General features: G+C 44.8%; 1 protein-coding gene across 1 annotated transcript in view; it reads right to left on the bottom strand.

Annotated features, from left to right (window-relative positions):
- NWD1 (NACHT and WD repeat domain containing 1) overlaps positions 1-26,059 on the bottom strand; it is a 77,383-nt gene that overhangs the window by 43,800 nt on the left and 7,524 nt on the right. The window contains exons 3-12 of the mRNA XM_085636860.1: positions 25,807-25,892; positions 18,834-18,950; positions 12,131-12,485; positions 9,638-10,916; positions 9,201-9,404; positions 6,721-6,880; positions 5,635-5,752; positions 4,735-4,899; positions 3,766-3,963; positions 2,040-2,162 (exon numbers count right to left, since the gene is read on the bottom strand). Coding sequence (XP_085492986.1) covers positions 2,040-2,162; positions 3,766-3,963; positions 4,735-4,899; positions 5,635-5,752; positions 6,721-6,880; positions 9,201-9,404; positions 9,638-10,916; positions 12,131-12,485; positions 18,834-18,950; positions 25,807-25,892 — 2,805 coding nt within the window. The remainder of the gene's footprint in view (positions 1-2,039; positions 2,163-3,765; positions 3,964-4,734; positions 4,900-5,634; positions 5,753-6,720; positions 6,881-9,200; positions 9,405-9,637; positions 10,917-12,130; positions 12,486-18,833; positions 18,951-25,806; positions 25,893-26,059) is intronic.

Here is a 26,059-nt window from a genome sequence, read left to right as displayed (position 1 = left end):
AGAAGAAGGAAGAAGAAATGATGCTCCATGAGCAAATCAATGGATTAATGAAGATTGATGTCTCGTGAAGGGCAAGAAGGGGACAAGGAGGGAATGTGGAAATGTGGATTTTCCTGATCAGTTATGTCCCCTATCTTGGACCCCAACGGTTCTATATACATGTTACAAGTACATGTATGTTCCCTCCAGTTCCAGTTTCTAAGACGCAAACATATGTGTGTCTACCGTCAACATGTTCTCTGTCAGATCCGCCATCAATGGGCTGGATATTCGATTCCTAAGTATGAAAGGCCACCGACTTTATATGGCTAAGTTACTTCATTTTTACAGTTCAGGCAAATAGGCCCGATTCTGTCCTCAAGCCTTTCCCTGCTTTCTGTCTTTGACAGCTTCAGCTTGAGCTCGCATCTGTATCCATGAACTTTGTCCTACTCCCTGTGCAGCTAACGGTGCCTGCCTCGGCCAGTTTTCGCCTGTCTGCCAAGAAGTTGTATTTCACCTTCGAATTATCTATTTTGCTCTCCAGCCGATGCATTCCTGTCCAGTGATTTAGGTAAACATTTCCTTTAGCTCACAAGCAAAGGACTCAGCCTTTCCGTCCTCCTGCAAGTGATTCATAGCCCTGTTGCCATGGAAAGTTTTCTGCCCCTCGCATCTCATATAGACACTTAGACGCTTGTACACGCACGCAGTCAGTATAGAATAGATTCTGTCCGAGAGTCTCTTCCTTGTGGATAACATAGTTCTTTAAACATAGGATGTTAGATATGATTTGGGATTAGGTTGACTTGACCCCCAGACTTCTCGTCTCCACATGTAGAGCTAAATGTCAAGTCCCCTTCACCCCCTAGTTGCACGTCAATTACACGTCATGCTGCCGCGCGCGCATCTGTGCCAAGTATTATCTTATAGATCCACCTATGTCTGATAATTCTAACCAATCATGTTTCTTCTATTCCTTATTACGCCTAGTTTCGATTATGTCACTGTCACGTCACTTTTCTTATCAAATGTTACGCCTTCTACATTCGTTTCATTGTAATGTACTTATTATAAAAATACATGTCTGTTAATAAATTATTGTACTTCACTTCCTGAACCCTCGTGGTGACGGAACCTGAGGGCCGCGACTCGAGTCGGCCATTTTGAATGGAATAAAGCCCATTAGAAAACCTCTTATACCACGGATTCTGCCTCTTGTTATTTTGAGCTATTTACTTTATTTTAAGATTCCGTATGAAATTCAGTCCGGTAATATTTATTTTATTTACCACAAGGCGGTGGAATGATACACCTAGCAGCCAACCGAATGAAATGAGAAGGGAATACTCCTCTGGCCACAGTCAAAGTCCACTTAATGTATATTAGAAAGCCTACGGTAGAATATCTCTTGCAGACCGCTGCGCTGTCAAGCCACACCAAAGAAGGCTCCGCAGTGTAGTGGCCTAATGCTGTACTTCAACTGATGGATGGACGGCCCTTATACCACACTCAAGATGTTTCGCTTAATGCCTGATTTAAACTCATGTAGTATTTGTAAGTGGATTTATGTCATCTCACAAACTACACACTTGAATAAAACAGGCATGGAAGCAACATGCCCTGCTGCAGGTGTGGGATGCAGCGACCCATTTATGGCAAATCTCCCAGTTGCTAACCATTGCGTGCGGATGCCATGGCAGGAGTGCTCCTCACACAGTGGCAAAGAATTATCCACCCTTCTTCACTACTTGAACTGTGTCAGTGAATAGCAAGGAGGGAGAAAGATGGTGGTTGCCAAGTGTTAACGTCTAACTATTAAAGTTGGGTAAATAGTGGCGGAAATTGCAATGGGAAAAAAATAATTACTGGGAGTTTTTTGTGCTTTGCATTGCGGCCATTCATTGACCCGCAAACATATTGGCTGGCAGTTCATCCTTAAATTCCACTCACACTTTTTGTGCATCCCTCATGGGAGCCTTAATGCTGTGTTTAATGAGGCATTTCCATTTGTCCAAGCCTACCTTATTTTATTCCTCCACGAATCAGGAAGAGCTCACCTGCGTGCCCGCTCAGTGCGTGGATAATCTCGACATCCTTCACATTCCAGACAATAATCGACCCGTCCTGGGATCCAACTAATAGTAAGCGATGCTCTGCGCAGAGCTCCATCACTGTGATACCTGTGGCGAGAAGCACATGCCAAGGAGAGCGGTAAAGCGGTGGGGGCAGTCGGGGACACTGCAGAAGCATAGCTACCATCCATGCCAAAGCAGTCTTCAATATTCCTTACATGTGATGTAATGACTGATGTCCAGGAAGATCTAAGAGGGCGAGTTCTAAGCCAAATGTTTAGGATATTCACAGAAGATACATTTACATATAATTAATGTGAATGAAACTCATCTACATGAACAGTAGCTATCCTGAAAATCCTGTACGGCCCTTATATACACAATCTTCACAGCTCCTAATTTAAAGTTACCAATTCTAAGCGTTGAGTGTGTTAGTGTGCCCCTTGCATCTTCTTTGTGAAGACCTGGAGCGCAGGCAGTGTGGCTGTAGGTGGTTGTATGACTGAACCCTGCATGCATGTACCCTGCATGCCTTTACAGAGGAGTCACGACCCTGCATTACTTTACCTCGCAAGTCATTACAGCGACTTGCCTTAGTGGTACCTTGGACTTTGCAATAGTATAAGTTACTATTCCAACTACAGTCTACGCAACAGTAGGGAAAGTGTTGGACATAAAATCCAGCACTAGTCCAACAACGTTCCTGTTAAAGCAGGTCGTTGTAAGGACTTGCGGGCTAAAGAAATGCGTGGTAACATCGCAGTCAGGGTAGTGACTGTGTTGGAAAGGCAGGTCATTGTTCTGACTGCGGGGTAAAGGATGTTTCCCGTTGTAGGTTGTCTGGTCAGTGCTGAGAATCCTAAAGACTTATTAAACTGTACAAACTTGTCTCAAAAGCGTATCTCTACGGAGAGAAGGAGCGTCGCCCCACTTAAACTCCCCCTCCACCCCCCTCAAGCCCAAGAGATAAAAAATAAAATGGTAATTTATTATTATTATTTTTTTTTATGCCCCGTCCGGAACAGAGCGTCAGGACGGGGGCGAAGCCACTGCTGAGTGTCAGCAGCAGGGAGGAGGGTGGGCTGGCTGTGCGCTGTTTAAAGTGCGCATTTCTTTTTGGCCGGCCGTCTTGCGACAGCCAGCCACGCATGTGCACTTTAAACATCTCTAACCCAGCTGTTTTACGACAACTGGGATAGAGGAACACAAAGCCTCCAGAGCTTTGTGGAGCACCGAGTGAGGCTGCTCCCACCAATCCTAGCGCTGCTCTCATGCCGGAGAGAGCAGCACCAGGATTGGCCAAGGGAGTTGCTGTGTCCGGTTCCAGTTCCTTCCAAAGAAGAGGTCTGGACCCGAGGATGTCGTGTTCATGTAAGGTACATTTTTCTAAATTACATGTTATATTTGCGCACGTCTTTTTAAAATATGTATTATTTGTGTGCGCACCTGCCTCCTCCGCATAGATGCCAGCCGCCACTGATTTAACCTCTAGGGGTGGCCTCTGTTTGGGAAAATCACACCATATATTTGCCCTGTCCTATAATTTTTTTCTGTCTTCCATCCCATGACAATTTAGAGATGCCCTTCTCCAAAATGTATTCATATAATCCCCAAATTCCCTTTAAACTTCCTTTTGAAAGAGGCCAATCCTAGAGTGATCCCTTCCATACTGTACGAGAGGCTCAATTGTAACTCTTAGACTCAGCTGTACCTTTGGAAAATCCAGTTAACGTGGTCTGCAGGGGGCCTCCCGGTGGCTGGAAAAATCCACACGTGGGTACAAACGTGGGGTGTGGGTACCGGTCGAACCAGGCGATGCACTGGCGGCACAGCTCACCGATAAAGGAAGGGTAGGAAGTTGCAAAGAAGTGGAGTCTTGCTAGCACCTCGGTATAAATAATACTGGATTCTAAATAGGAAGAACAACAATTTGAAATCATCAGATATGTCCTTTTTGGTGATTTTCTTGCATCTAAAAGCATAGCTGGCAATCTTTGATCTTAAGACCATGAGAAGTCTGACCTACTTAGCTGTCTACTTAATGACATCAGAGGAAGTGACATCACAGAGTCTTTCATCCCAATGACTTCCAGGAAGTAGCATTTCTATAACATTCAAGACTAAGCTATTGCTGCAAGGTGCATCAATAGCTTTTGACCCCAATGATATTTGGGAATTAAAATCAGCATAAAATTCAATACTGAGCAATCATAGGAAGTGACATCACACTTCCTTTGACTTCGATGACATTCAGGTAGTTACATTTGCATGGCCTTCACAGGAAGTAGTATCATATATCGTATGGCCCAAATGGAATGAGGAAGTAACATTTGCACCACGTTAGGCCTTCTCAGGAAGTGACATCACGCAGTCTTTGAACCTGATGTTATCACTTACTGGTATAACTTTCAACGGCCTTATAAAAGGCAGAGGCATCATCAGAATTGATATTGCACAAAATGATATTGCAGGAAGTGGTTAATAACAATACTACAATAATTGTCAAATCAATAAAGTCAACAAAAAAACAACGAATAACTAGGGTTTTTGTTATCCACCCCGTAAGGTGTGCCTTCAGTCCCAAAAAACTGAAAATTCAGCCGCTCTCCTGGCCAGTAGGTCTGTAGAGCGGATCTTTAGACCATACCAGGAGATACTCATGTCAACAGTTCACCCTTACCCACTCGGCCTTCCACGAAGTCCATGGTGGGCTTGAAGAGGAGCAGCGTGTCCCTCACAAGGCGCACCTCTGCACAGTCAACGCGGTCAGTGCACATGACAAAATCTTCGATGACACTCTTTATCCCGCACGAGAGAATCTTGCAGTTTATCCAGTCCATGTTCCCTAATGAGAAAGAGGAAATAAATATTAAGAAAATCACAAAGAGGCAGTAAAGTCTCTACTTTTTTGTGCTCGGTGTGGTTTCCGCTATCGTCTCGCACACCTTCTTTTGCACTAAGCGATGTTTTTGTACTGTTCGTAATATAGTGTCCTGCTGCTTGTATGTATGGTGACTACAGGTGGAACAATGCTAAATTACTATTTCTTAATTTCTTCACTAGAAGTGACTCTTATAAGGCAGCTCACATAAAAAGTCTTGCTGTGTTGTTAAGGACATACCTTAAGAAAGGCTGCACTACTGAATATCGAACACCAGATTCTCGGCCTACAGGAATATCGAGGGACCATATATCGAAACGTAAGTGCATATAGGGAAGTGTAGATTTGCTATTCCTAACTCCACAATTACATACCTAGAAGATATATATATATATATACATATCGCCAAGATATATATATGTGGAGTTTGGTATAGAACAATTTATATTTGTTTACCTGTTAATATTTCAGTTTAGATATTTTGTCTTCGATAATCTGTGCCATCTTTCTGCTTCTCATTTCTGATTTCGATATTCAGAGTGCATACCCTTAAGAAATATTTTTTTTTTTGAGTCAGTCGAAAGAAACAGGATTTTTTTTAACAGTGCAGTTTTCGGTATCATTTGTAATTGAGTGGCCACCTGTTTGTATCCGAAGCAAATTTATAACAACTTTATCTTGTAAGAAGGGAGGATCTACCTAAGACTTCGTTCTTCAGCTCCTCCACGCGTCCGGCGTTGAGTAAGTGATACGGCATTTCATTTAGCTTCCTCAGGTTTGGCACCTCGTCCGAGAACCACAGCGGCTGGGGGGGCACCTATGCAGACGAGAGGTGTATTAGGTTCAAAACAAATTATTAGCACGCATGGGCCGCCACTTGGCAATCACAAGGGAATGTGTGTTGTTATCCCACATTCTTTTTCCCCGCAGGGAATCACAACGTGGTCGTTACAACGACCGCGTTCTGATTCCGCATACCATTACTCTGCAAGTCGGAACAACGACTTGTTGAGGGGGGGCGCTGGATGTTGGAATAGTATAATTTACTACTCCAACTCCAGTCTGTGCGGACAATAGGGAAGGTGTTGGATTTTAAATCCAACACCTCCCCTCCCCCCCTCTGCAAGTCGTTGTTCCGACTTGCAGAGTAATGGTATGCGGAATCACAATGCGGTCGTTGTTACGACCGCGTTGTGATTCCCTGTGGGGAAAAAGATTTGTGGTAAGCGTTGTTTACCATCACAAGGTCTTTCCACACTTTAACTTTGCTCTTATACAAAATATAGGACAGCGAACACCACACAAACTTTTTGGGACAATAACAGATTCCCCATTAGGCCAATACCATTTCTGGGTTGGACAGAGCTGCATGGCTGGTGTGGAGGAAGAAGCATCTTTGCAAATCCAGCCTCAACTGGACCACTTAAGGAAGGGTTGTCTGTCTTGTAGGCAGACATTTTTTCATCCAGAATTGCTTCCTCCTACATGGTAGGATCAACTTCCTGTAGTCATGCAACAGTTGTACTTTAGGTTCAGTTGAATGGTTCTTATGGTGGTCCCACACAGCACAAAGCCTTGGTGGCCTGCGGCAGACAGGTCGTCTGGTCAAAGGTTTCCTCCAGCGGGACAAACAGAGGGACCTGCTGTTCTTCCGCCTCTCATTGAAGCGGGTGAACCACCACTTTATGGCAGAGCCCCCCTTCTGTCAAACTCTCAACGGTCCTGTAAGTGTCTTACTTGATAGTAGTAAAGTCTAGACACGTAACTGACAGGGTAAACACTTACCTTTCTATCTGCGTTTAGGGACATCTTTAGAAAAGGAAGCGTGATAGGCTTCTTGACAGCATGGCTCCAGTTCCCTTTGAAGAAATCCGCCAAGGTGGCATGGCACGCACTTTTCTCCCCCGCGCCCAGGTAGCTTTCCTGCACCACCTCGATGAACTGCCTGGCGAAGACAGAGGTAAAGTCAGGGCTGAACTCTAAGCTTCTTACGCTATCATAAACACCGGTGTTTAGGGATCCTCCCTCTGGAGACGGATATCCCAAGTTAATGACAGTTGGATAATAACAATAATGAGGCTCTGAAGCATGGCGGGCGGCCTCAGGTGTGCACCGCATTTACAAGCTTGAAGGCCTAGTGAGCGCAGGCGTGGACAACCGAGTGCAATGATTACACTAACCTGGAGTATCGGGAGTGTTGTGAAGCAGACTGCTTTGGTTTATTTATTGTAATGACTATTAATATAATATAATATAATGATATAATAACAATACTACTAAATTTTGTTATTGATATTGTAATTTTTTTATAACGTGCCCCGATACCAAGTCTTCATGGCACCGTATGTCACTATAACATCACATTGTTTGCTTAGAACACTATATTGCCAACATTCAACTGATCCTTCAACCCTGTTATCTATCCTACAATTTCTCAGCTCATATTGTTTTATATATTATTTTTGTACTTTGTATTTTTTCTTTATTACCACATATTATAACATTGGAGATAGGAAAGAAAATAGTTATGGATTAATATGTTTTGCAATCTTGGGGTTAGACCAAAAAACAAAAAATGGAAAATTGATTTTGGGCAAAAGTAGACTTGTGAGTCCGTATATTTTGCAAGAAATTTGGAAAAAGGCGGTCTATTTCGGAATCTGGTGGCATTGCTCAGATAAAAGCGAGGAACCACAATTAGAAATGATTTAAATATCTTTTGTTCCAGTCTTCTCGATAACTTAAGTTGAATTCAAAAGTATCTCCAACATAATAACATTGACCGCTTATGCAGCATCACCAATGAGCAGAGTTGATGCTTAAATCATTAACCAACTCAATAGTAGTAATTTAATTGACTGTGGAAAAATAAACGGCTGTCTCAGTCCACCAGGATTAAAAACCTGAGACCTACAAGTCACAAACAGTTCTCCATAACTCTAGTAGAACCAGCTGAGCTTCCTTATGCAGCAAAGACTTTCATTTCATTTATATTTTTTGTTTCAGAATTTTTACATCACAGTTCACGTCAGAGGGGATTCTCACATGAAAATTTAGAGAAGCATTCGAGGCCAGAGGAAACAATTGGGCGATGTAGTAAACATGCATGTCAAGTCTACCATATGCATTCTGTTATTTTATATAGCCCTTACTACCTCTGAAGCCCTTTTGGCAAGTAGCACGCTACTCCAGAAACCAAGGTTAGTGGTTAATCCCGTGGTTATTGGTTATTGGAATTAATCTTGTGCTATCAGGGAAACCAATCTGTAGATTTACTCCGTTGACTGCTGACAACATGCAGTAAAATCGGCAGAAATCCATCACATGCACATTCTATGGTTTTCACAGAAGTTGTCTCACCTTCACCTTCTCCTTTAGTAAAAGTGATTTATTGTATTTGGTAAAACATCTCTGCCTGCCGAACATTTGTATCAGTAGTTGGTGTAGCAAAGGGTTCACTCCCCCTCGCATACATCATGATCAAGCACAGATGCTGACTGCTCCTGAGGGCTATAAAAATATACCCCAGGAAAGGCTAAGCACAGAGAACTATTAACAGTAAATTAATACTTTCACTGTTTTAAGAAGTGGAATACCTGCATCGATGTGCTGCAGCACATAAAGTAAAGTTCTTGTAATCAATAGGGAGGGCGCCCTCTCACTTACATGATTTCTGCTCTACTTTTCCAGACACTATTTGCCAACATTTCAGATTAACTTATCATTAATAAGCAACACCATGGAGCAAGATAGTTCAAACATAAATTGACCTAAAGTCAGGGACCATAATTCCTAAGTGTGATTCCCTGATATTGCTAGCCAGAGCCAAGAAAATAGCACAGGACATAAAAAAACAAGATGGCCACCACATTTACAGAGAAACGCGCTCTTCCTGCTCTCGGCTCACTGACAAAGGAGTCAGCTGGTCACTAGTTGTTTCCACCAGCTCTAACAGCGCATCTCGTTCTGGCCAAGATTCCTAATGCTGTTTTCAGACACTCAATCTGTAGATCATTAGGTTACTTTCAAAATAAAGCTGCTCACTATCCCAAAAGTACTGCAGATGCATAGGTGCCCAGATGCCCGCGCTTTAAACTAACGGCACTTTGAATTCTTGGATTTATAAGACCATACTCAAAATGTGGAAAACAAGCCACCAATCCAGAAAGCAGTGTGGTATCAGCTAAAATGGCAGGATTGGCCGGAAGAATCACAAGTGGCATGGAGCCTCCTGGGACCCTTGCAGAGGCTGACTTGTTCTTTACCTGTGATAGAGGCCCATAACCGTATAGCCATCCGCCTGCCTTTCCACAACGTACTCCCCGAGGTCAAAGCGTAGCCTGGTCCAAAGCAGAGGTGGCAAACGGATGACATCATTGCTGGGTGGGCCCCAATACTGATAAATATCGGAAGTGACTTCATCATCAAGGGACAAGACATCCTTCAGCTCAGTCTCAGAGAGTCCATTCCTGAAGGGGGGAAAACAATTCCATGTCAGTGCATTGCAAACCATACTTGGACAATGCAACAGTCTCCACTTAGGTCCAGAGAAGACAGGCATCTATATAACACCAATTAAAAATGTCCAAATTGCCTATTTGTAGCTGAACTTCCAGACTTCTCTACATGCATTTAATTATAATTTGCTGTTGTGACTTGACATACTTGGAATGGTGGGAATGAATAACACAGATATATTTACCGGGATGAGACAATGTAGCTCAGGGCATGGGACACCAGCAGCTTGCCGTGTAGCTTCTCTAGACGTCCGTACAGTTTCCGCACAGCTGCGCGGGTGCTGGTGGCGATTTCATCCTCAGATGGCACGGTGTAGGATGCCCACCGCTTGGCCTCTTCGAAAGCCAGCTTCAGCAGCAGTGGCTCCCCACAATCTTGGAAACCGCGCAGGAGAAGTGCATGCTGAGCTTCGGTCAACCTCCGATGGGCTGCCGCCAACAGCATCTCCATCATCTCTCCGCCCTGCTCGGGGGAGAGTGGTTCCACCTGGATGTATGACTCAGGGTTGGAGATGGCCTCTCTTAGGGTCTGCAGGATATCTGACTCTTGTGGCAGAGTGGAAACTATAATGTGCACCTTTGGGGGGCACTCTTTGGGGAGCCAGTGTAGTCTGTGTGCCCCATCAGATGGTGAAAGCTGGTCCAGAGAGTCAAAAATAACAACCAGCGACTCTTTGTCCCTACGGGCAACGTCCATTAGCAGGCGGTGGAAGAAACGGACTGTGTCATTGTAGCTGTTGGTGACTTGGGTGGATGGTGGTGGTAGCTCAAAAGCTAAGCATACCTGGAAACAGATGTTAACCAGCACGCTGTGGATCTGGGAGCTCAACGGGGAGGTACCAAGCAACCTCAGGACTACCACTGCCTGGTCATCCAGGGCATCTCTCACGCACTCTGACACCTTGCACATCAGCGCTGTCTTCCCGGTCCCTGATGGCCCGTGGATGACAAGTGGGACATGGGTGCACCTATCTTGCTCCTGGATGGCCTGGGAGATGCGTAGCAGTAGCTCCTGTCTGCCGCAGAACACCTGCAACTTTTTCTGGGATAGGGCAGTGTGGTGGATGACCTCCTGCAGAAGCCAGGCATACGCATCGCCTGCATCCTTCTGCCGTGCCAAGCTCTGGAGGATCTGATGGTTTAGCACCCCCAAGAACTGATCACATAGCTCTTTCAGGTACTGTCTCTGCGACTTGTGCTTAGCATCCACAATGTCTTTGCGCCAGTCCAGCCTGTGGATCTTGACATGGTCTGAGTAGTCTTTTGCAATCCTTGCCTTGAGGCCACAAAGAAGATTCTGTGCATCGTCATCTAAGCTGCCATCTTCCTTCAAGTCCAGGAACATGGAGCTCCCCTCTTCAGCAAGGTGTTGGTTGATGTCCTGAAGATCACGCAGGAAGATGGCGCCAAATGGCTCGCTGGTGCCTGATGTCAGCAGTCCATATTCAATTTCCCATTCTGTCACTGAGAAGAAGATGCAAGAGGTTGTGAGGAGCTATATGGTAACCATGCAAGAGACAAAGTAACACCAATAAGACTACATTGGGGAAATGTGGATTGTGAGGGGTGGGGGGGGGGGGGTTCTTGGAAACAACAGAACATGGCATGGAATGGGGTTTTAACAGAGTACTGTGACTCCCAAGTCAAAGTAGACCTGCTGAGAAGATCTAGCACTTAAATCTACCCTCAAGCCAAGGGCCGATCCATGTTTCATGCTCTCTCAAACTTTGCATGCTAGCTTGGGTGCGCTGAATATAGTTGGGCTACTGTCTAAGAACTTGGGTTCTGGAAAGGAGTTATGAAATAGACATCATTACTTTGATTACTTTTCGAGACACGAATCCTCTGAACTGCACCCCTGTTGCGGGACTACGTACAGAAAAAGAGGTTGACCTAATATCCAGTAGGAGACGGTTTTCTAATGACGCCATCCAAGGGAATGAGACAGGGGTGGAAGGTGGAAGTTGGAAAGCCAAACTCCATTTGAGCAAACTGCTGCCACGGGTAAGTGAAGCCTTCTTTATTTTAAGAGCTTGAAAGAGGAGCACGCTGTACTTTGTGATGTGGCCCTCCAATCAGAGAGTAGCATCAGCATAGAAAGATAAAGACAGAGAGCTTCCCCCATGCTCACCCTACAATCAGAGTAGCTCATTGAGAAAGTGGGAGAGGCTCCTGCCCTTCTCTTCTCAGTCCTCCTATCATGACGCAGCACTAACTGAGGAAGGAGATAGCCCCTATTATTTTACTCGTCTAAATGTCACCGCTCCCATCAGAGATTACCATGGAGTGAGTCAGGTAGGTTCCCATTTGTCTATCCCTGGAAACCAAAAGGCAAGCATCAGATCGGGGTGTCGTGGCCACACCATTCTTTCGGAAATAAGTAAATATCTGCTATCTCCTATAAACTTTATTATTTTAGAAGTGATCATTGATTTGGTCAGGATCATAGTATTAGCTCAAGTGAGGAAGGTGTAATTACATCTCAGGTCTCCTTTTTCTTGGTCAACAACTTTGTGATAGACCAACATTAAAACAAAGCAATAATTTGTCTGCATTAATCAAGGGGAAAGGACTTTAGTGTGTTCTCCTTTCCATTGAGGAAGCAATCCCTGCTGAATAAGGTGATTACTAGGATTTTTTTGGTACTTTCTTGCCTGTACTCTGGTCAGGCTCCTCACCTGATTTGTAATACTTGTGCTTCTGAGTCTTGCTAAACATCCCTTCTTGTTCCGCCAGCTGGGCTGCGTGGCGCAAGATGGCCGCCAGCTGCGTCTCTGTGTTCCTCCAAGACTTCACTGCGCACTGCTGTTGCTCGCGGTGGGCAGGGTCCTTGTCACCATAGTGTGTGAGGTGAGTGGTGATTGGTTGTAACAGATACACTGGGGGTACAGCATTTTCATCCTTCCAGTACCAACGATCTAGGAGCTCTATGGCGCTGTTGCCACTCAGTATTCTTGCGCGCAGAATGTTGTACTCCTTCTCCTCGATAACACGAGGAACTGGCCGGTAGCCATAGCGGTTCCCAATCAGAGCCTGATGAAAATGGAAAAGATGTAAGTTGCAAGCCCTTTATACTGAGGCTTAGCCTATTTGTAAGTGCTTCCAATTTAGAAATATTTTACCGGCACTGGGAAAAAATGAGTTTGCCTAGGTTTACCTTACTTGGTCACATGTTGATGCCTGGATTAGGATTTTGGTATTTTGATTCCACAGCCAGTCAATTACCTACAGGATAAATTGCTCTCTCTACAGATTTAACAGAAACTCACCACATAAATAAGGGTATATGTGAAAATATACATACTGCAAAAAGAAAGACGTGAAAAATAAAGGTTAAAAATGCAGACTGCAAAAATAAACTCCATACAAAATATCATCTTGTATTGTATTGGCTAATTAAAAGATAACATCCAGGGAAAAGACTACATGATTGTGTTAAAGTATTGTTCTAACTGCAGTCCTAATAGATTTGGGGACACATGATTGATGGTGGATTTGTTACATTAAATTGTATTTGTGCATATTTATTTTCTTTTAGTATTATTTTTTGCGGTCTGCAATTTAGCCCTTATTTTTTTTGTCTTCATATTAATACTTTATGGAGTTTTTTATTTGAACCTTTATTTTTGGATTCTATACATCAAGACAGGTTTGGGAAATGCTTCAGCTGATAAACTTCTAAGGTGTTTTATAAACCCCAAGTAGCTATGCCTAGGGCTGTGTCCGGATATACTAACAACCCCATGTATGAGGGGTTTTAGCATTTTCAACCCCCCACCCCAATTTGGTAATTCAGAGAGTTTGCGAAAGCTAAAACCCTATTTCAAATGTACTAAACTTACTTAGTGGTTTGGAAAAGGATTTCTGAATAGCTAAATGGGTTTAGAAATGGATTCAGAATCGCTGTTTGAAAGAGGTGTGTTTTGAGTGTATCTTATGCGATTCTGACCCTGTGGTATCAATGTTTTGCGATCCTAATCTAGTCGCGAAACATCAAAAAATTACAGACTTCCAAGTTGGAGTAGTAAGTGATTCGCAAAGGGGAAGGGGTTCCTTTTGGACCCCTTCCCCTTTGTTAATCTTGACAAATGTTTCAAAGAGAGCAGGCAGGGGTCCACTCTCAGTGGACTTTATTACAAAAAGGAAACTTTTTATTTCAAACAGAGTTTCGTTTCCTTTATGGAAAATTAGCTGCATTTAAAAAAAAAAGAATTCTTTATTCAAACCCACTCAGGTACCTGGTGGCCTGTTGACCCTTGGAGACTACCATCCATGTGAATGTGACCAGTGGCAGGGGCCGCTCATTCCAACCTGACTAATAAATATAAATAAGGCAGGTCTTTCTGCAACCTTCTGCTATTCAGTAGTTTGTGAATTGACCTATGAGTACACTGGTCGGTTTGCAAAAACTATTCTATTTGCAAAAGGTTGCTGCAGAATTTGCGCCCACTTTTTGCGAATGAAATAATAGTACATGACAGCCTGAATGTCCTCTACCTAGGCCTGTCCTTACCCTCTTTCATGACACTCCCATCTGTGATGCAAACCTCAGAACTGTCTGGAAAGTCATTTCTAGACAACTGAAAGCACTGGGGTGCAGTGTAAGATTGTGTGCTGAACAAATGTTAATAACAATCAGACATGATGCGTGCAGGTTATAATACAAACAAAGCCTCTGTCCTTTGGGACAGAAGCGATTACTGCACTAGTGGGAGCAGGGGATCTCACTACCACACTTCCAAGCACAACAAAGTCACGAGGATATAAACACAGCACGCATGGTAAGAACAGCAAGCAGGCCAACATTAGGATTGAATGTGCAGCTGATCCCTGAACAAGAGAAATTCATAAGGCACCAAACCAGAAGCTGAGCAACACAGGGCTGAACATGTACTAGGGCCTGGTTCGCCAAGCTATCTGTATACTTAGGGGTGCTGATAGCAGCATTCACAGCTGGCAATTCTACTTCCTTATTCACAACATGTGTGTGTGTACCCACATGGAATTATCCCAGCATTATACAGTAATAGTAGGATTCACAATATTATTGTATTGGTTTTTTTTCACATTTCCGATTGTATTTATCTATATTTATGTTGTGCTTGTTTTGACTCTATTTAAATTTGTTTTGCTCCGTATTTATGTATACATAGTCTTTGCTCATTTATCTGTATTTATTCATATTTACTTTTTTGCTCATTTTATCTCTACATTTATTTTGTGCTCATTTTGTTTGTTTTGATTTATAATGATTTTTTGCTCATTTTATCTCTATTCATATTTTTTGTTGTTGCTCATTTTATCTGTATGTGTCCATATTTGTTTTGTGTTTAGTGTAAAGATGAAGCTGCAGTGGGTAGACTTCCACATTTCTTTAACCAATAAATGTACGCTCCCATTCGAAGATCCAACAGATTTTAGTCATTTACTGTACAATATGGTTTTCTGAGAACATTGGCATTGTAGACAGCTTACACAGCTGTATACCTGCAGTCATGTAAGCTACATTAGAGCATATGTTTTCTTTTTATTGACTTCTCTACATGTCAATCATCACAGCTACTGACCTGGCACTCATGATTCTCAGCACTGAGAATTATTCAATTAAAACCTATTGTCCATATTTTTCTATATTTAGGAATGGATATTGACAAGAGAAGAAATGGTTTTCCTTCTGTATTTGTCTGTATATTTCAGTAAAAATGTAAACTGTGAGCATGAAATATATGGTGTAAGCAAATCTCCTCAGGGCCGGCTTGCTAGCTTTGCAGAGGGAACACCTACAGAGGTTTGCAAACACCTACAAATTTACAAGTCTGGGTTTCAACAAAACTTTGCGGGTACATTCCTGGTATGGGCAAGGCTAAAGACTGACCCTCCTTCAGGGCAGGATTAAATCTCTCCAGGGCAGGACCGGCTTTAGTGAGGTGGGATCGGTGCGGCTGCACTGGGCGCTGAACTGGAGGGGGGCACTGACCTCAGGGGGTGGGCGCTGTGTTTATCATTAGCTTATGATTCAAAAGAACCTGCTGCAGAGTTCCTTGCCCGTCCAGCTGCCAGGCAGCAATAATATGTCAAGATAGCTCTTGTGATTAATGTTCCTGCTAGAGAGAGATCAGAGTTTTGTCTAGTGGCAGCTTTGACTCGCCATAAAGTAGCGCAGAGAGTTAATATGCCTGCTGAAAGAAACAGATCTGCATTTTATGTGAATAGCTGAGTGGAATAGTAAAGCCAGCCTTTACCAGTGCTTGAAAAAGAATTACATTTATGTAGAGAGGAGCTATGGAGCGATGAGGGGCACTTTTGATGGGTGGTAGTCGGGGAATCCCAGGAGGAGATCGTGGCGAGGGGGATACCAAAAAAGATTGTTGCACCGGGCGCCACCAGTGCTAAAGCAGGCCCTGGCCCAGAAAGGCGAGTGAGTATCTACAAATGTGGTGGGTGATTTAGAAGAAGGAGCTTGTCCGACAGAGAACATGGTTTGTCCTTGGGACATAAAAAGGTTATCAAGCACAGCACATATTTGGGAATCCAGCGGTGTATGCAGTACTGGTTTGATATTTGATAATATAACAAACCGAGGAGGTATTATCAAAGTTTTGAAGTGCTTTAGGGCCACACCCAAAGCTCAGAATCTTTACAAATGTGACAGCATTGGAGTCATTTGCAAGCCAGCGTCTGCTTCCGGAGCAGGACTGTCAGTTGTGAAACGTCCTGGGTCCGAATATGGATGGCTGACTACAGACCTTAATTTGTAAAAGAACAAGTGCCAGGGCTCTCGTCAAGAGGCCACTGCAGCTTGCACCACACATTGCACCTGCCAGCTGCCAAAGACACTACAAACACAGCTACTAACCACCACACTCTTGCAAGTGCGACAGTTCATACTATTCCAGGGCTCCATAGCTATAAGAATGACCTGGGAGGCAGGTATTAGTAATTGTAAATGGAAATTGAACTAATAGCCAGCTGCTGTTGTGCTTATACCTCAATTAGCCAGACACGCCACCATGTGGCAGACTGTCATAAGTTCTGGTGCTGGCAATTAGATGCCAGTGCCTGCACCGGAAAACACTGGCTCAAATTAAGCACTGGCTGGCTGCATCTTCATTCCTCTCGAACTTTCGGCTGCATTCGGCACTGTCGAACCAGTCTGAAAAGGGGTATCTGGCTTAAATCCAGGAATGCCGAACCATGCCAAATAGTCAAGATATTGACATAAGATAAATGCACAGTGAATCTGAATGGAGCTCATTTACATAGTCAGTGGTTATCCTGAACCTCTGAGATGAATTTTACCCTCCATCATCTATGTTGGATGGTCCTGTTTGTCCCGGGTCTGGCCCTGAAATGGTTCCTCGGGGACCCTCCCCATCTCCTGTATTTCTTTACTTGTGCTCATGCAGCACCTTCCCATGCTTTCGGATTTTTCTCTTATATTCACTGGATGATCCCCAGATCATCCATGAGGTGAGGGGGGTGTGATTAACTCAGCAGCTAATTTAAAGCACTCTTTTTAATGGCTCAGGCGGGCTTGTCAGATGCTTTTGTGAGGCCAGGGCCAAAAAATGTGCGTGGCCCCTCCCAAGTGTCAGCTCTAATTAAGGAAGTATGTGCTCTGGGGCCAAGGAAAACACAGTAGTTGGCATCACCATTTGGATTTGCCCTGTTTGCAGCATCACGAAGGAGCTGGCCAGGTCTGCTTTCTATTATGCGCTATCCGACTACTTGAAGAATTATAATCACTGAGTGAACAGAACTGTCACTAGTCTCATCGGAATTAGGATTTATTAATATTGATATATGTTCACGGCTGTTCGCTAAACTTTTACAAACTTTTTATTTTTCAAAAACAAACCCCCAAAATGAGAGTCTGTTATTGTAAGACAAAAAACTAATGACCCCCACACCCAATTCGTTTTTTCCCTGGGTGTGAGGGTCATTATTTGTTTTTCTCTGTCCCTTGACCAACAGAAAAAAAGGACATGACACTGTCCACTTTAGAGAGTGTGGGGGTGTAATGCCCTTCTTCTGAAAGCCCCCTACTCTGTTTGGCCGTCAGAGAAAGCTTTGCATCAATGGAGACAACTGTGGTTCCATCGACAGAAAGATGGCGGTCATCTTGACCCTAAATAGGGTGGGCAAACCGTTGGCTAGTAGACAGGGTACTGTACATTTGTAACAGAGGGCCCTATCTGCCAAACTCCAAACTGCACCCTTAGTTCTGTGTCAAGCACAAATTCATCTGTCTAAGAAAATAAGCCCCAACTGGGGCAGTGTCACCAGTGTTCCAGCACATTAATGAGTTTTGGATATTGTCCTCCAGATGATCAGTACCAGAGTATTGACTATCACTATTGCGCCATTGAAAACAACGGAGTGCTCCGGGCTTTTAATGGCCGGTAGAAGCCCTGAGCTCCAACATTCCAATGTTTGTTCACTGCTGTTGCTGTGAACATAAGGCCTCACAGAGCCCAAGTGGACTTCAATCCCCTCGGGCTCCGTGAGGCCTTTGTTTTATAAATTAGAACATTCTGCCTTCTAGGGGCTGAATGTTCTAATAGCCTTAGAGCCCTCCATAGCGGGCTCTACCAGCCATTGAAGGCCCCCTTCCTTGTTAAAGGCACTGGCTTTCGGCTCGGGCCTTTAATGGCCAGTAGAGCGTACGGTGTGAAAAGACGAGCCCTTCGGTTGTAAGGATTCAAGTTTTTGATCTAATGGCACAAAAGAAGCATATCGACCTCTCTCGGGGACTTGGTCATATATATATATATATCTCCAATAAATTTTCCGTCACGCCAACAATTTAAAGGACGAAAATGCAGACCCAAAATCAGTGCAATGCTGGTTTATTTCAGAAACTCCTGCACCTCTGCCATTACGCGTTTCAGCCTCCAAAGAGGCTTTGATCACATAGATAGACAGATAGATAGGATACATATATATGTATATACAGAATTAGGAATACTAAATCTGTACGTATCTCTAAATATTTACCATGACCATGTAGTTGTAGTTGATATTTTTGCAGGACAATATTTCTGTTCTCAATAATGTGGTATACATCTGTGTCACCTATTGTTTAATGCCCTCCTCATTCTTGCCCACTCAATTTATCTTTTGAACTTTCAAATATCGCTTTTTACCTCTAGCTTCAGAAATCTTACACAAGTGTTTTTAGGCTTGCGCCCCTTAAAGTCATAAGTAACTTGTCATTCGTATTGCTTGCTGTGCTGATCTTAAATGTAGATCAGGGTGTTGTGCTTTTGTTGAAATGTACAAGTCCTACAACCCACTCTTCGCCTGAGCATCACGGTCTACTCGTGGAGAAGAGAGACCAAGAGCTGCTTTGCAAACAGAGTGACAGCAGACAGTACTCACAATGAAGGTGGGCCCCACTGACATCTTCTGACAGGTGTCAATCTCCTTCAGGCACAGCTCAGTAGTCATGTGGTCAATAGCAGCATCGTCACGGACCCCCCAGCGCATGTCCACAACCTAAGAAACATGGGGAAAGGGTGTGAGATGTTATCTAGGCTTAAACCAAACAACTTCATTATTAGGATAAGTCAACAAAAGAACCTCAGCCAAAAAACTGACACGCGAGCAGAACTTGTGTGTGTATGCAAATTTTCATTAGGACGCGTGGGCCTCCTGGGAACTGATTGGTCTAGGGTGCGTCTGCAGTGCAGGCAGTCAGCCTAGTGTTTAAAAGACTGGGGGCAGATTTACGAGGAAGTGCCGCAGCGCGGCAACGCAAGCCCTTTGGCTGCGCCACGCTGCGGCACTTCCAAAGCACAGGAATGCAACATATTTACAATAATACAATACAATGTTTCAATGCGTGCTGTAGAATGCAGCATGCATAGCAAGAGAAAAAAACGAGGAGAAATTAAAACATTTCTCCTCGTTGCGCCTCCCTACGCCACCAATAGGGTGGCGTAGCATACTGACGCATTTCTAGATTTACAATTCTTGTAAATCTGTAAATGTGACTTTTTCCATGGGTGTTGCATGGGAAAACCCACCCCCTTTCACACAAAGTGCTGCGTGTAAAGGGGCCATATTTACAAGGACAGGAAAAGCCACGCAGGGTGGCTATTCCTGTCCTTGTGAATATGGAGCAGTAAAATCCGCCACCAGTACGTCACAAAAAGTGACGAACTGGTGGCACAGGGGGCTTGTAAATCTGCCCCTCATTTCATTTCGGCTAAATGAAAGGAGGGTTATTACTCAAATTAGATGCTCATTTAACTGAGAATAAATCTCTCATTCTGATATAACTATTTATTTAGGTGAGATTTGGCATATCTTTGAAATTTGAGTGAATATCTATTTCTTCGAAAACTTCAAAGTATTTGTATCCACTTAATGGGAATTTATGGTTAAAATGTTTTTAGGGAATTTGGGGGCTTATCAGGGAGACTCGTTTGATGCTAGGGACATGTGTTGTGTTCCAAGCCTCTTCATTTATTTTACATACGTTTGTCACTTCGCCGCTGTGCTCCAAGCCTCTTAACTGGTGTCACATCAGTTTGGTACTTAACTGCTGTGTACCAAGACTCTTGTTTCTCATCGGTTCGGCACTTGGCCACGTACCCAGTGATCCAAGGACTCGGCCGTACTGACCACTCTGGCATTTCCCTGATTGGCAGCATCCTTGGGGTTTGCCCTCAGAGCCCAGAGGGCTGATGTGACCCAAGCATGACCCCATTCTAGTCAAATTGAAGTATGCAAAAAAAAGCAATTGACGGAATGCTTGAATTATTCTCAGCCACTGGCAATTACTCGGGAGCATCCCAGGCCTTGTCCTCCGTGAACCAGAAAACAAGCAACCCAAGTCTGGTTTCACCCTTATTAGATCTCATCCGTTGTCTATAGCTTGGATCCAGTGGCACAATATGCACGGGACCTACGTCTGGGCATATCCCTCTCACTTAGGGCAGTGCAGTGAAGTATACAAAAAGTGATGGATGGAATGCTTGAATTAATTTCAGCCACTGACAATTACTCAGGATGCATCCCAGACCATCTTTATTTTTCACACCATGCCACCTCAGTGTGGACCCAGCTATGTGCAAATCATTCTTGAGCCTGCTCCAATAGGAATAGTCCAGCCCGAACTGCCAGGCCAGGTCCTCCCTGAATTGGAACACAAGCAACCCAGGACGGGTTTCACCCTTGTTATGGGCTCATTAGTCAGATATAGCTTTGTTCCAATGACACGGTGTGCACTGGACCCACGTCTGGGCAGACCCATCCGACTCAGGGTTAAAGTACACAAAAAAATGATAGATGAATGCTTGGATTAATCTCAGCCACTGGTAATTATTCGGGCCACATCCCAGTCCATGGTTATTTTGCACACTATGTCATCTCAGTTTGGACCCAGCCATATGTAAATTAGTCTTTACCAGTTGGAACAGGCCAGCCTGAAGTGCGAGGCCAGAGGCCAGTCAGGTATAGCTTGGTTCGGTAATCCAGATTTCACACCAGCCCTAACTGAAGATTTTATTTAACAACGGAAAACAGGATGTAAGAGAATTGGAGATCTGTACGACTGTTAGGGGACTAAGAGCCAGATGAAGGAAGCCAAATCGGGATCGCAAACGCTGAAATTTGCAGAATTTCAAGCGTTTGCGATCGCAATTTAGCTGTGAGCTATGTAGGTAGGCAAATACCCTATCGCAAAATAAGGAATCGCAAAAATTGTGATTTCTTATTGTGCAATAGCATTTAGCGAATCACAATTTGCGATTCCCTAAATGCTATGCTAGTAGGCATCGCAAATTGCGATTTTGCCTTAAGGATTAGCAAATTACCACCAACTTCAAGTTGGTGGTATTTTGCGATTTCCTTTAAAAAAAGCACTTTTTTCCTTTTTTCAAAGTGCCATGTGGCACACATACATGCCCTTGGGGCATGTATGTGCAGCACACATGCACATTTCAGGGGTGGAACCCTTGAAATTGCGCACGCAATTTGCGAGTACCTCTTGGTTACTCGCAAATTGGGTGCGCAAATCCCATTCATTTCTATGGGCCTCTTGGCCCATAGGAATGAATGGGAAGGTATTCCTTGATTGCGAATCTGAATTTCCGATTCGCAATTAGGGAATATTGAGGAATCGCAATTATTTTTGCGATTCCTACATACATTCCATTTTGCGAGTCCTTAATAGCGATTCGGTAAAAATCGCTTTTAAGGATTCGCAAAATTGACTTTGCCTACATCTGGCCCTAAATCCTTTGAACATGTTAAAATAGATTATGGGCTGCCACACGGGGAACTATTTTGTTATCAACAGGTGCGAAATTGGGTCACACTCTCCATGAGAAGACCTGCACCTAACTGTCCACTTTGGAGCTTTGAGAGGTGGCTTGTCACTTGGGCAGGAAATAAGTGTGAGATGTTGGCCTGGTATATGCTGTCCACTAGTTATAGTGGGCACCTTGCACCAGTCCAAACAACCCTTATTAATGATAGGTTTACAGCAAACCTTTATTGAAAGCTATCCTAGTGGTAGCTATGGAGAGCAGCCTTCAGGCTAAGTCTTGAAGGAGTGTAAAGCAGCTTGGTTTACCAGATTATAACCTCTTGAATTACTAAATGAAAGGAGAACCACACAAGGTATATATAAAATATATGTATTTACTTCTAAACACTCACTACTAATCTCTTTATGAGATTAAAGTCCAAGATACACAATAATACAGTTCTAAAACGACAGTAAATTGCACAATATACAATGGGCCCCAGGGAGGGACCAAACCATATATTAAGAAAGTGGTATAAGAACCATGACTTGACTAGACACAGTGCCTAGAGCACGTCGAATCGCTGGGACCCCAAGGAACTACCCAAGGTAGTGACACTGGAGACCCATGGGGGACGCGTGCAGTGTGAGAACACAGGCGAGAGCCCCGTACTATTCTATGGGAAAGTCGCGGGTTGAATTTTAGAAGTTAAGTCCACTTAGGAGAGGACTTTGAGCAAACCCCTTTAGACTTAGGGGGTTCTAGGGCCAGCACCTACGGGAGCACCGGAGTACTCGAGTTACCTCACCCAGGGAAGCCGGGTGCATAAGTGTCAAATGGTGTCGGGAATCGTCATTGATTTCAATGGCGATCTGCTGCAAAGTCCTGCTGCTGGGAAGAAGAGAAGTGTGCGGTGTGATCCAAGGCTGGATCGAAGATCAGAAGAACCTGAAAGCAGAGGGGACAGAGTCTGGGTCACTTGCCAGTGACCAGGGGCACGATAGACAAATGCCCACCGATGTCAGGTGTTTCAGGTGCGAAGAGGTGAAGCTTGACTCTGCAGCCACGAGGACCAGGAGGCGTCGACGATGACCAAGAGCTGGATTCGAGGTGTCCCATGAAGGATGTTGAGTGCTGCAGTGTCGATGCTCGGATAGAACCCAATAAGCCTTGGCAACAGCAGCCCACGCAGGAAGAGAAAAGATGCTTCGGTGCAGACCGGCAAGGTCCTGGGGACTCCCCAAGCGATGGCGTGTCAGGGCACGTCTGGACCAACCAGGTAAGCCCAATTAAAGTTACAGTTGCCTTCACAGGGACCCACCAGTCGACGTACCAGGAATCTCGAAGGGACCTAGAGAGGAATCACACAATACCAGCCTACTGGACACTCTGTGAGGGTAGGCCAGTAATCTGCGGTGGAGACACTGCTCGGGGGTGTGGACTACAAGTAGCCCAAAGCACAGCCTCAAGGATCGACGAGAAGCATATGCACTTGCAAATGTGCACGTGTCCAGGGGTTTCGGTTCCACGGTCCCCACGAGGGCTACGGGTCTCAGCTTTGCTGGGAGCTCGGGTCAGCCTCTGGGAAGTCTGGGAACCCACCTCCTGTGTTACAAATTCTTCGGAGTCCGGCGGGAGCTTCGGAGATGCAAACCAGTCAGATGCGTCTTAGGTGCCTGCCTCGCAGGGGAGTAACTCCTTTACTCCAAGAATGGGAGATTCTTCAGTCATTTAGCGCCTTGTAGATCGTCGAAGTTCCAGGATTATATATCAGAGTTTCGTCCAGGTAAATCTAAAGTCCTGTAGCCAGGGGTTCCTATCTTATACCTAAGGAAGGGGTGGGACAAACTCTCGGGACCCACCTATGGGAGGGTCAGGAAAGAGGGGTGGTTACACCCATTTCCTTTGTCCAGTTTCGCACCAGAGCAGGGGCTGGCAGCCCCTGCAACCGGTTTGAGCTGGACTATGCACAGGGATGCCAAATGTGCCCCCAGTGCAGACTTCAAAGCACTCTTGGCGTGCACCCACCCAGCCCCAATACACTAAAGCCTGTCTGGGAGGTGGTCACACCTCCCTGTGACAGGAAACCTATTGTCCAGGCCTTCCCTGCCGGAGTTTCCTCCAGCAGCAGGAGGGCAGACTCGTGTTTGTGGCTGGCAGCATCCATTTTGTGATGCCAGGGTCTGTTAAGCAGGTACCGGGTATACCGGTGCTGTCATGTCTCTCCCTCTAGAAGGGTGGGATCATACACCCACACCAGTTACTGGTGTGGGAGTATGATTCCAAGGTGTTCGACACCAAACACGACATGTTTCCATGCAGCCATTCCAAAGTTAGCATTTACCGCGAGGTTATAGTGCACTTAAGAGTATATGGTTCGGCTGCATCACAAACAACCCTGGAATAAAGGTTCCGAAAGCTGCAGAGGGGCTCTGCTCATGCATGGCACCCTCTCACATGAAGCCCAGCACCCTGCCTTCAGGATTGTTAAGGCCTGCCATAGAGGGTGACTGATAGGTTTAGATGTGCAGATGATATGGAGAGATATAGGTAACCTATATTTTAGTAAGGGGTGCATACACCACCTTACCCAGGCTGCAGTAGCAGACCTGTGGTGTCATTTTGGAAGGCTTCCCAGGGGTGGCACAATACATGTGCAGTCCCTGGTAGGCTTCTGGGGGTACCTATGCCCTGGGTACATAGTATACCATATACTAGGGACTTATAAGGGTACCCCAGAGTCCAATCTGGAGTGTACCTAAAGTACTGGTAATCAATTTAGAGAGGAAGCAGCTAGGCTGGGGTCCTGGTTAGCTGGGCCCCAGCCAGACTAAATTCGAAAAACAGTGAAACATCAGCAAAAAGTGGGGGTAACTATAAGGAGCAGATCATACTCTCCTACAATAAGCTTATGCTCTCTGAAATATATAAGCATCTCAAAAAGGGGTAGGAATGTAACAAACCAGCAGGACAGAAGAGATGGAGGAGGGTGTTTAGATAGACCACTGGCAAAAGTGGCTACTTATTAGTACTATAGGACTGAAAAGTTACATTTGTGCATCCCCTCTAAATCAAGGGATTGCTGGTGTGGCTGTGGGAATTCAGAGTCGCTGCTGCAATGGCTTTGGAACTGCCCTAAGCTTACCTGATACTGGTAGGCAATTTTTAGAGACAGTTCGGATGAAATGTTTAACTGCTCAAGCCTGATTCTCTCAGCATATATACTGCTAGGCTGGGGATCTGATTATTGAGCAGTTAAACCCTAATCCATTTGGGTTGGACAATGCTTGTCTATTTTTTGATCAGATACTCAGTGGCTCATAGACCCACACTGTCAAAATGACTTTGATGCTTTGTAACTGAGGAGAGCTGATAGAATTCCATTTATACCCTTTCAGGCAATACCTGTGTGTATGTCTTTTTATCCGTCTACACTGCAGCCTTCCATGTCACCAGGATGAGCCCCTGCACTCAGCCCTCCGTTTCTACGCTAGCATTATCTCCAGCAGGATACGCAGCACAGGGTTGCTGCAACTTTAAGGCCATTGTAGGAAACTGCCTACTGCACCCCCACAGGAGGCCACAAGAGGGCACCAGATTACAGATTTCAACACATGGCCGCAAAATATCCTTTTTGCCTCAGGAAGAGGAGATCCCAAATGGCAAATGATCCTTTTGCTGGGGGCATTTGCTGCTCACTTTGGCTTCAGACTCAGCTATTGCGTCGTCAGTGGGCTCAAGCTTGATTCTGCCCCTGGTTTCTGCTGGGATCAGCCAGCTGGCACAATTGTATTTTCCCTGGATTGCTGAAAATCCTTCCCGTTCCTGGATGGTACACGCTTAACTGTTCCATGCATTGCATGTGCCCCAACCGGTAGGCGTGGAAAGTGGTGTTTGGAGCCTTCCCTGGGGAGCTGTGTAGGAAGGGCACCGGTGCAACAACACCCCCTAGAGGCCAGATAAAGACCTGGCTATCAATGAGGTATTAGGCTACACACACAGTCTGCATTCTAGCAGCAGGGGCAGTGCTGTGAATGTGGGGGGTGATTTGAGAGTTTACGGGAGTTCCAGTACATGTTTAGAAGAAACAAACTTACTTCAAATACTAAACCGTGCTTCTGGCAGAAGGCTTGCACCTCTGGGTAGGCCTTGTCCAGAAGAGCATCACGTTCCAGTGCCATATCTGCAAGAAAGGTGCATGCAAAAGTGAGTTTATGGATTTAGACACACACACGTGCTCACACACACACACACACGCACACACACCTCAACCTGAACGATACGTTCCCACAGTGCCTATACCCAAGGATAGTCTTGTAGTGCCTGCCTCTGCCTTTGATCACACCTGGC

Source organism: Triturus cristatus, chromosome 12 (genome assembly GCF_964204655.1).
Source record: "Triturus cristatus chromosome 12, aTriCri1.1, whole genome shotgun sequence".
NCBI classification, from domain to species: domain Eukaryota; kingdom Metazoa; phylum Chordata; class Amphibia; order Caudata; family Salamandridae; genus Triturus; species Triturus cristatus.
Note: the sequence above shows the minus strand (reverse complement) of the source record. Positions and strands in the feature narration are given on the sequence as shown.